Source organism: Lepidochelys kempii, chromosome 3 (genome assembly GCF_965140265.1).
Source record: "Lepidochelys kempii isolate rLepKem1 chromosome 3, rLepKem1.hap2, whole genome shotgun sequence".
Lineage (NCBI taxonomy): Eukaryota > Metazoa > Chordata > Testudines > Cheloniidae > Lepidochelys > Lepidochelys kempii.
Genome location: NC_133258.1, coordinates 147,249,513 through 147,263,413, shown reverse-complemented (window position 1 = coordinate 147,263,413; position 13,901 = coordinate 147,249,513). Strand labels below are relative to the sequence as shown.

Sequence of the window (13,901 nt, the reverse complement as noted above, 5' to 3'; positions counted from 1 at the left end):
TATTTTAACACAGAAGTTAGCGTGGAATCCATGTGGACTATCTGCATAGTCATATAGGGTTTTGTTTGTTTGTTTTACAACTCTGGTTTGGACACGGTGAAAAATGCCAATGTATGTTTAACAACTGTAAATGGTCAGAACCTCTTTTTACATCTCACAGTATGGAGATGTACATCTCATCTACAGAGTAGGAAGTCGATCAATTCAGTTGTCTGTTCCAGCTGCTAGCTCCAACTAGCCAAGACTGTATCTTGTCAAAGTCTTCTGTGACCTTATTCATGTTTTACCTAGACTGGCTTCTATTTTATATATTTATCCTATTTATCTTCACCTTTATTAAAAAAAAGCCCAACATACTAAGAGTGCTGTCCTGCAAATTCTTGCTCTCATGAATAGTCCTATTAACTTGAGTGCACCTACTGGGCTGTGACAAGAGGTGAATCAGAACCGTCATGACACTTACTGTTAGCAGGTTAATTAAATCCATATTTGGCTCTAGATGATGGGTAGCAGTCTGCAGGGAAACCAGTTCATTCAAGGTAATGGATAGTTGCTGCATTTTCACTATGTTTACTTTGTTCTCATCTATCCAGTCTGGAAAGACGACATGAACGGCTATCAAGTCTTTCAAGTGAACTCCTAATATGGGGATTTTGAAGCCAAGAGAGTCAGCAAAAGCTTTGCGGTAGTTGCAGTAGTTTCCATTGGAGGAGACCAGTTCTGTCATCTCATTCCAGTCCTATAAACAGCCATAGAAGCAAGACTCTGTAAGACCACCCATAACATTTGTTTGATCTATTCTGAGTGCAGCTTAAGCAAGTCACATCAGGACGCTGAATACGTCCATTTTATCCGCACCACAGTCACACAAAAACAAGTTCCCCACAATCAAATAGTTTTCCATCAAGAGCAATCTGACTAGTCTGCCTTTTAGGCTGCCCCAGTACAATGGTTCAAGCGTTCTGCTGCTGATATATCTTGTAATACCCATTACACACTACAGATATTACACAGTAAAGTCCGATATTTATATTTTGGATCCCTTCATATTAGAGATGCTCTTGTACCTTTGTAACCTCGGAAGATAGATGAGAGTGAGTTTCTTTGAGACGAGAAATAGAGCTGTGGCTTAGGCCTCCCACAACTGCCATCAGCGTGTTAAAGTTCTGGAGATGAAGCAGCTTCTGCAGTGGAATTAAACATATCAGCAAAAAGACTGAGGGCCTTTATTGTAGGATACTGACTACTGCTGTACCTGTGCTAAAGCAGCTAAAGTTAGTTACTGCTAAAATGCAATGGAAATTCTACAGAAATATAGATTTGATCATAGTACATCATAATGACCTAGTTTAGCACCTCTGATTTCCTGTAGAGCAGGACAACATAAAAACATTCAACTGACTAATTCCCAGAATGTCATCTTGAATACAAGAAGCCAAAAATGTGAACAGTAATGAGAAGTTACTATCAAATTTTCATATCTAGGAACATCTGTTTAACATTTTGATTTACAAATAGCTCAATGAATGAGCATCAGCTATGACTGAATAAGCTTTCAGCAAGAAAGCACCTTGCCTGCATGTCTAGTTCATCAGTTTTCTGTAGCATCAGTTTCTATTATTTCATTCGAGCAGACAAAACCACTCAAAGGTTAGTCTTACCTCTGCAACATTGATAAACTTTGTGATTACTTCTGCCCTTTGCTGGGGCGTTGGCTTGCTAAGAACCATCAGCTGGACCCACTTAGAGATACCGTTAAATAATGCAATTGATCTCTCCAGGGTGGGGTTGTTCTCCAAGCAGCCATGAATCACATAGCTTTGGTAATCTGTAAACTAGCAAAGGAAAGATTTACAGTTAAGGATTGTATAGAGTCAAAATGATATTTAAGCCACTTTTCTTTTAAAAAGTCCCACTGGTTAGAAAGAGACTACCAATTTTATGTTATTTCTTTAAGATGTGTTAATTTTTTTTTAATAAGGAAATTACAAAACATTACTCTCCTCTCTCTTTATATATAATCAGAAATACAGTAACAGACATTGTGAACATGAATTTATCACCTTCAGGAAGTCAAGACTACAAGGAAAGCTACCTTGTGAGAACTGCCAAAAGCCAAGCAGAGTTGGACCTTGCAAAGGTCTATAGCCAGAAATAAAAAGAAAACAAGAAAAGAAGCTGTAGGATGGCTAAACACTGAGGATGGGGTGGATATTAAAGATAATCTATGCATGGTCCAACACCTAAGCCAGTGGGTCTCAACCTTTCCAGACTACTGTACCCTTCAAGAGTCTGATTTGTCTTGAGTACCCCCAAGTTTCACCTCACTTAAAAACTACTTGCTTGCAAAATCAGACATAAAAATACAAAAGTGTCACAGCATACTATTACTGAGAAATTTCTGACTTTCTCATTTTTACCATATAGTATAAAATAAATCAATTGGAATATGAATATTGTATTTACATTTCAGATTATAGTACATAGAGCAGTATAAAGAAGTCAGTGTTGGTATGAAATTTTAGTTTGTACTGATTGTGCTAGTGCTTTTTATGTAGCCTGTTGTAAAACTAGGCAAAATATCTAGATGAGTTGATGTATCCCCTGGAAGACCTCCGCATACCCCTGGTTGAGAACCACTGACCTAAACAAATATTTGCCTCAGCTTTTAATAAGGCTAATGACGAGTTTAGGGGTAGTGGCAGGGTGGCTAATAGGAATGAGGATATGGAGGTAGAAATTATCAGAGCCATGGTGGAATTCAAACGCAAAAAGCATAATAGGACTAAATTGTGGGGGCCCCAGATAATCTCCATCCAAGAATAGTAAAGGAAATGGTACATGAAATTGCAACCCCAATAGCAAGGATTTTTAATTAATCTGTACATTTGGGGGTCATAGCCTCTGACTGGAGAACTGCAAATATAGTTCCTATTTTTAAGAAAGAGAAAAAAAGGTGATCCAGGAAATTACAGGCCTGTTAGTTTGACCTCAATTGTATGCCAGGTCTTAGAACAAATTTTGAAAGAGGAAGTAGGCAGGGACATAGAGGTGAACAGTAATTAAGATAAAATACAACATGATTTTGCAAAAGGTAGATCATGCCAGACCAACCTGATCTCCTTCTTTGAGAAGATAACTGATTTTTTAGACAAAGGAAATGCAGTATATCTAATCTCCCTGGATGTCAGTAAGGCATTAAATAATTTCCCATGTGGAACTGTGTCAGTTAAACTGGAGAAGATGAGTATTAATATGAGAATTGAAAGGTGGATAAGGAAGTGGTTAAAGGGGAGAGTACAACAGGTACTACTGAAAGGTGAACTGTCTGGCTGGAGTTCCTCAGAGATCGGTCTTGGGATCAATCTTATTTAACACTGTGATTAATGTCAATTTTTTAAAAACATTTTTTTAAGGTTTGGCACAAAAGTGGGAGTGTGCTAATAAAATCTGGAGATGACACAAATCTGGGCGGTATTGCCAATACGGAGGAGAACAAGTATTATACAAGAAGATTTGGATGACCTTGTAAACTGGAATAAAAGATGAAATTTAACAGTGCAAAGTGCAAGTTCATGCATTTAGAAACTAACAAGAATTTTTGCTATAAGCTGGGGATGTATCAGTTGGAAGTGACAGAGGAGGAGACAGACCTTGGTGTATTGGTTGACCACAGGATCACTATGAGCTTCAAATGGGATGTGGTCATGAAAAAGCCTAATGCAGTCCAAGGATGCATCAGGCGAGGTATTTCCAGTAGAGACAGGGAAGTGTTAGTACCATTATACAGAGCACTGGTGATACCTCATCTGGAATACTGTGTGCAATTCTGGTCTCCCATGTTTAAGAAAGATGAATTCAAACTGCAACAGGGGCAGAGAAAGGTTGTTAGGATGATCCAAGAAATGGAAACCCTACCTTAAATAACTTGGCTTGTTTAGCCTAACCAAACCAAGGTTGAGGGGAGATATGATTGTTCTCTATAAATACATGGATAAATACCAGGGAGGGAGAGCAGTTATTTAAGTTAAGCACCAGTGTGGACACAAGAACAAATGGATATAAATGGGCCATCAATAAGTTTAGGCTTGAAATTAGGTGAAGAGTTCGAACCATCAGAGGAATGAAGTTATGGAACAGCCTTCCAAGGGTAGCGGTGGGGGCGAAAAAAACCTAACTGGCTTCAAGACTGAGCGTGATAAGTTTTTGGACAGGATGGTATGACGAGACTGCCTACAATGGCATGTAGCTGATCTGTGACTGCTAACAGCAAATATCTCCAATTGCTGGTGATGGGACACTAGATGGGGAGGGCTCTACGTTACTACAGAGAATTCTTTTCCAGGTGTTTGGCTGGGGGTCTTACCCATGTGCTGAGGGTCTAATTGATGATCATTTTGGGGGTTGGGAAACAATTTCCCCCAGGTCAGATTGGCAGAGACCCTGGGGGTTTTTCACCTTGCTCTGCAGCATAGGTTATGGGTCACTTGCAGGTTTAAACTACTGTAAATGGGGGATTCTATGTAACTTGAAGTCTTTAAACCATAATTTGAGGACTTCAGTAACTCAGACAGAGATTAGGGGTCTATTACAGGACTAGGTGGGTGAGGTTCTGTGGCCTGCACTATTGAGGAGATCAGACTAGATTATTATGATGGTTCCTTCTGACCTTAAAGTCTATGAGTCTTTGTCTTTCCCCACAATTAATCCCCTTCCGTTCTTCATATTTTTCTTTTAATTTTTTGCTGAGGAGATAACATTCTGCCATCAAATATATATTAAAGAAATGTTCTCTTATCATGCTACACTTATGAGGGCATGAATACAACAATTTCCTTTCCCTAGAGTGAATTCCTCTCCAGCATGCTGACAGATGGCATTGTTGACATAAAGAGTGAAATCCCAGTTCCATGGCTATCAATGGGAGTTTTGACATTGACGTCGAGGGAGAAAGAATTTCACTGAAATTAGACACAGCACCTATATCTTTCCCAATTTTTTATTTTTATCACATTTATTCCAATAAGAACTTTCTGTACAGGATAGGGTATGTCTACACTTGGGGCCTGGGCTGTGTTTCATAGCTCAAGGAGACACACTCGTGTTAGCTCTGATTGCACTAACACACAGGTTTCAGAGAAGCAGCCGTGTTAGTCTGTATTCGCAAAAAGAAAAGGAGGACTCGTGTGCCACAAGTGGTGGGATGGACTAGTCGCCCTGAGTTTGTGCCTAGGGTCTCTGACAAGCATGTACTCAGAACAGCTAACCGCCTCCCTTCCCCCCTGCAGTGCCGCAAGCATTCCTGCAGTTACCTTCTGTTTTTAGTGCCCAAGGTTGAGCTGAGCTAGTGCGAGTATGTCTCCTTGAGCTGGGAATCCAAGTGTACACATAGCCTTAGTCTGAGTTCTTCCAGGGCTTGCTCTCTTTGATGATAGTCAATCCTTTAATGTTCATAGATACTACTTTACAGAAGAGCTACCGTTAGTAAGTGTTTTACTTACCTGAATTTTTGGAAGTTCCCTCCCCCGCCCACAATTGTCCCATAAAAATGGGTCTCTGGCAGATTATGGCCTTACTGTAATTTAAGTACAATACTCCTCAGGATACCAGGCCAGAATGCCTTTTTATCAGACTAATGATAAGGAATTGCTTAGGCCATCAGATGGCCTCCTAGTACACCCGTGTATTATCAGACACTTCAGTGCTGAAGGTACCCAATATCTCACAGATGCTGCTCAGAAGCTTTCAGATCTTCTCTTTGTTTAAACAATCTCCAGTCTCCTTTTCCTCCCCTTATCTGTATTTTTATGCCTTTATTCCACTGTGAACCCTCCAAAATAAAGAAGTAGTTTGACTTTCCTGGACAGATTGAGAATTACAACAAATTCAGTGGAGTTATATATGTTGCCCCCACATACCAGCTATCTGCTTCTCTGTGACAACTCTCTGACTGCTCCTCTGAGAGTCAGATAGGAGGCCTTGTGCAGAGCCCAGTGGACTAAGTTTATCTATCAACCTCCATCTTCACAAGGCTGCCCTTCCACCCACCCCGTAGTCCCTTTTAATTGTCAGTGTGCTGCCACCCTTATTACTTACTAGTAACCAATCTAACCTTTATTTAAAAATTAACAGCTCGCAGTTAACACCCTCTTTAACTTCTGTATCATGCCAGAAAGAAAATGTAAGTTTAATTGACTTCAGTCCTGAATCCTAAAAAGCCTAACTAGTTATGGAGAAGTATCCGAGCTAGTAAATTCAAACAGAGGCATTAGCTATTAGTGTAACTGTCTGATTTCAAATATCAACCACCAACATAGCCACCATTCCTGCAGGTCTGAAGAGTCCCTGTTCTGGGAATGCCACAAAACTTTCATATATATATATAAAATTGAAAAAGCCATCCCCCTGTTTTTTGGCATTGCCATCTACCAGAAAGCCTTTCCTCTTCCTCCATGTTTTCACTGGGCCCTGCATTATACAGTTCATTATCATTTATTCTTCACAGATTTTTAATTAGTGTTGGTACATACAAAACTGGGTTACCCTTTCTGAGGTTCTTCAGCTCAAATTCCTCCCCATTTTTTCACATGCAGAATAGTGTAAAGTTTACTTTGAATTAATGTAATGATTTAAAAGAGAAACCCCAATTATACCTGTTTCTTTTCCTCATTTTGTTTCCCTCTCTTGAAGAATCAAGGAACAAAGATTTCTTTCATTTCCCTGATCTTCCTCATAACACCATCTTTCTGCTGAAAATAATGGAATCTGGAAACCATACTCTGGGATAGTTTCTGTTTACTACTAGAAGAGCTACAGTCATGACAGCTTTGTCTATGGACACTTCACTAGTTGAATCCAGGTTTAACAGATTTTTAATTAGTGTTGGTACATACAAAACTGGGTTACCCTTTCTGAGGTTCTTGAACACATTTAATTCTAATATTGTTCCTCTGGTCTCTGTTTTAATTGTCATCCAATTTTGTCTGAAGAATCTCCTCCTTTTGTTCCAGATGTATGACTCTGATCAAGAAAGGTGAGTAGGTTTGAATTTTCCTCAGTTCCCACTTCTACTGAGGTTATTCTCCTCCAACCATCAGCTCCAAGGAGATCTTTTACATCTGGCTTTGTAGCAGCCATTACTGTCTTTCAGCACAAGCCCTCCTTAGTGCCATCTTGCCTAGCTCCTTGGGAACAATATCATCTTGCTGTAGGGTTTAATCAGTTTTTGCAATTTAGTAAAATACTACATATTAGCAAGATCTGCAGAGTGAGCTGATAGAGACCAATACAACAGCTGCTCTGCCAACGCAGCACACTTATGCTTACACTACTAGTTTAAGCATTTGGGATCCAAGATTTTGTTTTGTGTGGTGGAGGAATTAGAGCAAATGTAGGGATCAAATTTAGGGCCTACCAACCCCAACAGTTTCCCTTTAAGAGTACAATGCTGGAAAGTTATCCATAAACATTGCAGTCCATAAATCAAGAACTAAAAGAGAAGAAAATTTGCAATATGTTTTAAGAACTAAGAAGTCTTAACAATGGCCCTTTTCTTCACCTCTCTTATGCATCATGGAGCAAAAATCAAGTCACCCAGTGGATGAGCACATTTATGAATCACTAATCACCATAATAGCTGGATACCTTTTATCTTGTTTATATCAAGATAATGAACAGTTGTCCCCAAAATAGGGAGTGTTGACTCTTTTTCTCCTCTTCTCAGCAATTGAGAACTTGGGTGGGTGGTGGAGAGAAGCCACTCCCTTCAGCACATAAATTCTGAGGTTTCTCTGAATTCAGAGGTGGGAGAGTAGGGAGAACTACAAATTCTGGGGGAAACACTGGAACCGGCAAAATTGAAATCAGCTAGTAACTATGTGTAAGGATGAGCATCACAATGGAATTATTCCCATAATGCAATAGCTAAGGCAGAAGCCTATTGACAATGCAAAGAAAAGGGAGTTGAGAAGATAGGAGGATCTCCAGGGAATCAGGGAGAGGGAAATGAAGCCAGGAGAATGAAAGAATAGTGTTTCAGAAGGTGAGGAGGTTGGGAGTGCGGGGGTCAGATGAGCTCTAGGCTCCATCTGAAACAAAGCCTTTGAGGGTTGCTGATCACTAGTTAAATATTTCCCCAAGAAACAAAAGGCACTGATTTGTTATTTTAAGTTTGGTCAAAACAAATCCTTGCTCATGGTTGTAGCCCTCACTCAGAATTACTGCAGAGGATTAATTTTTTTATGGTAAAAGTTATAACTCATGAAAATATAATGAAGTATTGATCCAACCTTTGAATGATTATGAATGATGAGATGTGATACTAGAATCACGCAAGTGTAGGACCAAGAAAGAACCTCAAGAGGTCATATAGTCCCCGCTCCCACAGTAAGGCGGAATTAAGTACTCCTAGACCATCCCTGAGTGGTGTTAGTCTAACCTGTTCTTAAAAACCTTCTTGGATGGCACTTCCACAACCTCCCTTGCTGCAAACTAGGCTGATTGCTTGTTCTCCATGTCTACTGAGGGTAGAACAAGAAGTAATCATCATCCTCTGCATAACATTTTACATATTTGAAGAATTTATGTCCCCCTGCAGCTGTCTCTTCTCTGAACAGTGGGGGAGTGGTAAATAATTAAGGTCACTGATTCAGAGCAATCTGGATCACTTGGCAAACTGGGTGCAAGCAAACAATATGCTTTTTAATATGACTAAATGTAAACGTATATGTCTAGGAACAAAGAATGTAGGCCATACTTACGGATGCAGGACTCTATCCTGGGAAGCAGTGACTCTGAAAATGATTTGGGGGTCATGGTGGATTAGGGTTGCCAACCCTCCAGGATTATCCTGGAGTCTCCAGGAATTAAAGATCAATCTTTAATTAAAGATTATGTCATGTGATGAAATCTCCCGGAATTCGTCCAACCGAATTTGGCAACCCTATGGTAGATAAATCAGATGAACATGAGCTCCCAGTGTGACTCTGGCCAAAAGAGCTAATGCGATCCTGGGATGCATAAAGAGTGGAATCTTAAGTAGAAGTAGAGAGGTTATTTTTACCTGTGTATTTGGCACTGATACTACCACTGCTGGAATACTGTATCCAGTTCTGGTACCCACAATTCAAGAAGTATATTGATAAAATGGAGAGGGTTCAGAGAAACACCATGAGAATGATTAAAGGATTAGAAAACATGCCTTGCAGAGATAAACTAAATATATTGAGAATTTCAAGTCTAACAAAGAAGGTCAAGGGGTGACTTAATAACAGTCTATAAGTATCTATATCGAGAACAAATATGTAATAATGGGGTCATCAATCTAGCAGAGAAAGGATAACAACATGATCCAATGGCTGGAAGTTGAAGCCAGAAAAATTCAGACTGGAAATAAGCATAAATTTTTAAGGGTAAATAGTTCCAATGGTTAATTACTCTCCCCAAGGGTTGTGGTAGATTCTCCATCACACACAATTTTTAAATCCAGATTGGATGTTTCTCTAAAAGCTATGCTCTAGGAATGATTTTGGGGAACTTCTACGGCCTGTGTTATATAGGAGGTCAGGCTAGATGATCACAATGGCCAGTACTTTCAACCTTTCCTTAAGGGCATGTTTTCTAAACTTCTTACTTTTGTTGCCCTCCACTGGGCTCTCTCCAATTTGTTCACATCTTTCTGAAAGTGTGGTGTCCCAAACCAGATTCAGTACTCCAGCTGAGGCCTTACACCATTGCCAAATAGAGTGGAATGATTACCTCCTGTGTTTTACATATGACACTCCTGTTAATACATCCCAGAATGGACATTTTCCTTTTCGCAACAACATGATATGGCTGGTTCAGTTTCCATTTGTGATCCACTTTAACCCCCAGATCCTTTTCTGCAGTACTGCTGCATAGCCCGTTATTTCCCATTGTGTATTTCATAATTGCAGTACTTGGCACTTGTTTTTATTGAATTTCATCATATTGATTTCAGACCAGTTGTCCAATCAAGGTTATTTTGAATTCTAATCCTGTCCAAAGTGTTTGCAATCCCTCCCATTTTAGCGTCACCCGCAAACGTTATAAACATATTTTTCACTCCATCATCCATGTTGTTAATGAAAATATTGAACAGTACTGGACACAGGACAGAACCCTGCGGGACCCCACTTGATTCCTCCTCCCAGGTGTTATAAATATTTGCTACAATTAAATGGGGTACAACATAAAAGTGTTATAAATGTTAAAGCTGGCAAACTCTCTCAGTTTAAGCATATAGCTCTGGTCAGATTATAACTGAGTGAAACAAGAAGTTGTAGGCTTCTTACAGCAATCCTTCTAAAAGATTTATGCTCCAGAAAAGTGAGGTGTTCAGCTAATTCAACGGGTTCCAGGTGGTCAAACAACAGGCAGGCTTTTCCCTTCTTGGAAGTTTTTTTCCTCTGTGTGACTCTTCTCATCCAGTCATAGGAGGGACTGCAACAGAAAAGAGGTACAATCAGCAGATCCTGTCCATGCAAAAAACTCATGTGAACTGTAATCTGGGCATACAGAATAAAGTTAACCAAGAAACTGATCAAGAGTTCCCTGAACTATGACATCCAGCATATTGTGAACATTCAGAATAGAAAGATCTCTTCCAGTTTGCAATAGATTATATGAACTTAATAGGTACTATCTGAACTGATGTATAGCAGTAGAGCTATATATCTGGCACTCAAGAACAATTCTTTATTCTGTGTTACACTGTATCACCTAATTCAATAGGACCTAATGGCTACATTTCATCTAAGATCAAATTCAGACCAAAAATTGGATAATGTCAAATGTGTGGTGTGTTTTTGTTTTGTTTATATCTGGAAGACTACAAGCCCTGAAAAATGGAAAAAAAGAAGAAAGGGCATCTGTGAACTACATATGACAGCTAGGAGAGTACTTTGCTCTGCTGACATACAACTGAGCTTCACATATACTCGCTTTACTGAACTTTTGTCTGCATGTGTGTGTTTTGTTGTTCCTCCACAGGCCCATCCTTTATATTTGGCTGCTGTAGAGATGCACCATTGAAATGCTATTATTTTATTCTAGTATGATGTAGATATTTAGGAACCCCTTTTCAAAAACAAAGCACTAGGACTAAGCCTCCTAACTTTTGGATGTCCATGGGAGTTAGGTAGCTAAATCCTAGAACTAGTGAGGAACTGGAATTTCTATTTTGTGGGAAATGCCAAGATTTTAACTTTGTTTTTGTTCCAAATTAGAATGAAATCTCAAATGTGAAAATTTCTTGCAAAAGAAACATAGTATTCTTTACATATCTGGCATGAGCTTTGCAACATATAGAACCAGGAACAGTTTATATTCATATTTATATAAAAATGCAGCAATTCTTCTTCACTACAATTCAAAATATGTGACACTTGCCAGTCTATATTATCCCAAATGGTATTTGGTGTTTTAGAACTTTATTTCGGTTTTGGAGAGATCATCATCTTTTTGAGAATTACTTCCCAGTGCTCACTATACCGTCCCTTTAAACCAAAATGGGATCCTCAATATCACATAGTGCATTCTGTACAGAGTAAGGGCTCTGGTGTTACAAAATATGGAAAGAAAGGTGCCTGTGGAACCTGACAAATTATATTCTTACATGCTGGAGATGTCAATAAGGTGGACGTGTTCCTCATAACCAAGCTGGCTGGCTACTTCCCGGAACTCCTCAGTCAGACGAATCAAACCAAGATCCAAGTTAAATTCTGCTGGAAATTCCAAAATCCAGTACCTGAAATTATGGGAGAAAGGTTATGCAAAGATCCAGACATAACATTCTGTGGCTGCATAGATGCATGCCATGATTACTCAGCCACCATTCACATGGCACTCAGAAGAAATCATTGGCGATCCAAAGTCACAAATGTGGTAAACAGCAGTCCCACCACTAGTTCTTCCAGTAACTGAACGAGTATGCTTGACAAATCCTGACATGCTTCATCCAACAGAGGACAATGATACATATGCAAACGCCTCTTATTGCATACTTTCCCCGAGTTAGCACATTCCCTTCAGTGGAACACAGTGGGATTCTTCTGAGGTGCATTTTAATGGGAGTTAGGCACCTAAGTGACATTTGCACCTTTCAAAATATACTCTCCATTTAGGTGTAAGGCCTTGCCTATATGGTTGATACTGAAAAAGCTTTCCCAAAGTGTGAATTTAGACAGATACAGTTAAGCCAGTATAATATTCCATGAGGACACTTTTGTTCCAGTATAAGTGGGGTTTTTTTTGGCTTTAGCTTAACGCCTTCCCAAGCAAGATAAGCTACACCAAAAAAAGCTCCTCATACTGGAGCACAAGCATCCACATTGGGATGGGCTACAGGAGGGTGGTGTTAACCAGCATAGCTCTATCTGTTTAAATTCACACCTTACCTTGTACTGAAAAAAGAAAAAAGAAAAACCCAAACCAAACAGTTCCGTTCAGAGGTGGCCTTACTAGATCAATATTCAGGTAAAGATGTCAGAAAATTTTACCAATTTGACAAGGCAGCACCTGCCATACATTCTCCTGATCCTATATACCAGATACTTGGGGCATCACTGAAGTTGCTAAAACATCTTCTCTTAGGGTATATTTCATTGCAAATAAGTATGTTAACATGGGTTAGCTAATTCACATTAAAATAGCAGTGAAGACAAGGCAACTTGACTTTTAACTCAGGTTAATAGCTCAAGTTAAAGCCTATAAGGAAGCTGGGTGTTGAACTTGAGCAGCTAACCCAAGTTAAAAGTCAAGTTGCCTTGTCTTCATTGCTATTTTAATTTGTGTTAACCCACATTTTTGTTTGTTTGCTTTGCAAAGACATACCCTTGGTTTGAATTATCTAGGGTTCACATGAACTGAAGTGAACAATCCAGGGACAATCTTTCTATACCACTCTAGATTACACTATGACGTACTCCCCCCAGCTTTGCGTGCTGTGCCAATCTAGCCTGAGTGTTAAACCTCAAAGAACAAATACCAGTCAAACTGTAGCATGAGTTTTCAGTAAGCTCTTTAGCTTGATACAGTGTAAGTGTTCAAAAACCTGAATAACCCTAGTTGAATAACTGTGCTCTGAATAGGATTTTCCCCCAACCCCATGTTTGTAAACTAGTCCAAGAGAAAGCATTAGTAGGGGTAGACTGACTTGGTTTAGGATTTTTTATTATTTGTAAAAATTGACTATTCAGAGCTATAAAAACCAAATCCCAGTGAAAAAAAATCAGCATTTTTACCTCATGAAACAGCAGATTTTTAAGCGGAATTCACTGCATTTTTCGCCACTGGCATCTCTATAGGTAGATTAGTTAAAGAATAAGCTTCATGATCATGGTTTCAGTAACTTTTTTTTTTTACTCTGCAGCAGTCTTGTTTTGTTTAGAGAGTTTTCACTTTTGTACAGGATAGAGTATTTTTGTATGTTATTCCTCCAAATTAAAATGTGCTATACCTTGAGATGAGATAACACACTGAAAAATATAGACAGTATTTCCAATTTGGCAATTTGCCATTTGTCTTAGCAAAAACATGCATCTAATACACACTATTTCTGAATATTCTGCTGGACAAATAATTTCCCACCAGTACAGGCTAATCAAGGATATCAGTAGATACTGAATGATTACAGAGGAGATTTTCAAAGGCACAAGTGCCAGGCAAGCAACTCCCATAGAAAGTCAACGGGAGGAAAGTGCCCAACTTCTATTTGTATCTCTGTGTCCTTAAATATTTTTGTACATCTCAAAAGCTAATTCAAAATACACTTCAGCAGGCTCATAAAAGACCGGATCCAAAGTCTATTGTAATCAGTTGAAAGGATTTCAATGGGCATTGGACCAGACCCATAAACTGCTGAAGAGCCTTATATGCTGATG

General features: G+C 39.2%; 1 protein-coding gene across 3 annotated transcripts in view; it reads right to left on the bottom strand.

The window, feature by feature from the left end:
- RASGRP3 (RAS guanyl releasing protein 3) overlaps positions 1–13,901 on the bottom strand; it is a 104,842-nt gene that overhangs the window by 36,439 nt on the left and 54,502 nt on the right. For all 3 annotated transcript variants that reach the window (XM_073338433.1, XM_073338436.1, XM_073338434.1), the window contains exons 4-9: positions 13,263–13,325; positions 11,636–11,767; positions 10,314–10,461; positions 1,662–1,835; positions 1,068–1,184; positions 464–739 (exon numbers count right to left, since the gene is read on the bottom strand). In XM_073338433.1, coding sequence (XP_073194534.1) covers positions 464–739; positions 1,068–1,184; positions 1,662–1,835; positions 10,314–10,461; positions 11,636–11,767; positions 13,263–13,325 — 910 coding nt within the window. The remainder of the gene's footprint in view (positions 1–463; positions 740–1,067; positions 1,185–1,661; positions 1,836–10,313; positions 10,462–11,635; positions 11,768–13,262; positions 13,326–13,901) is intronic.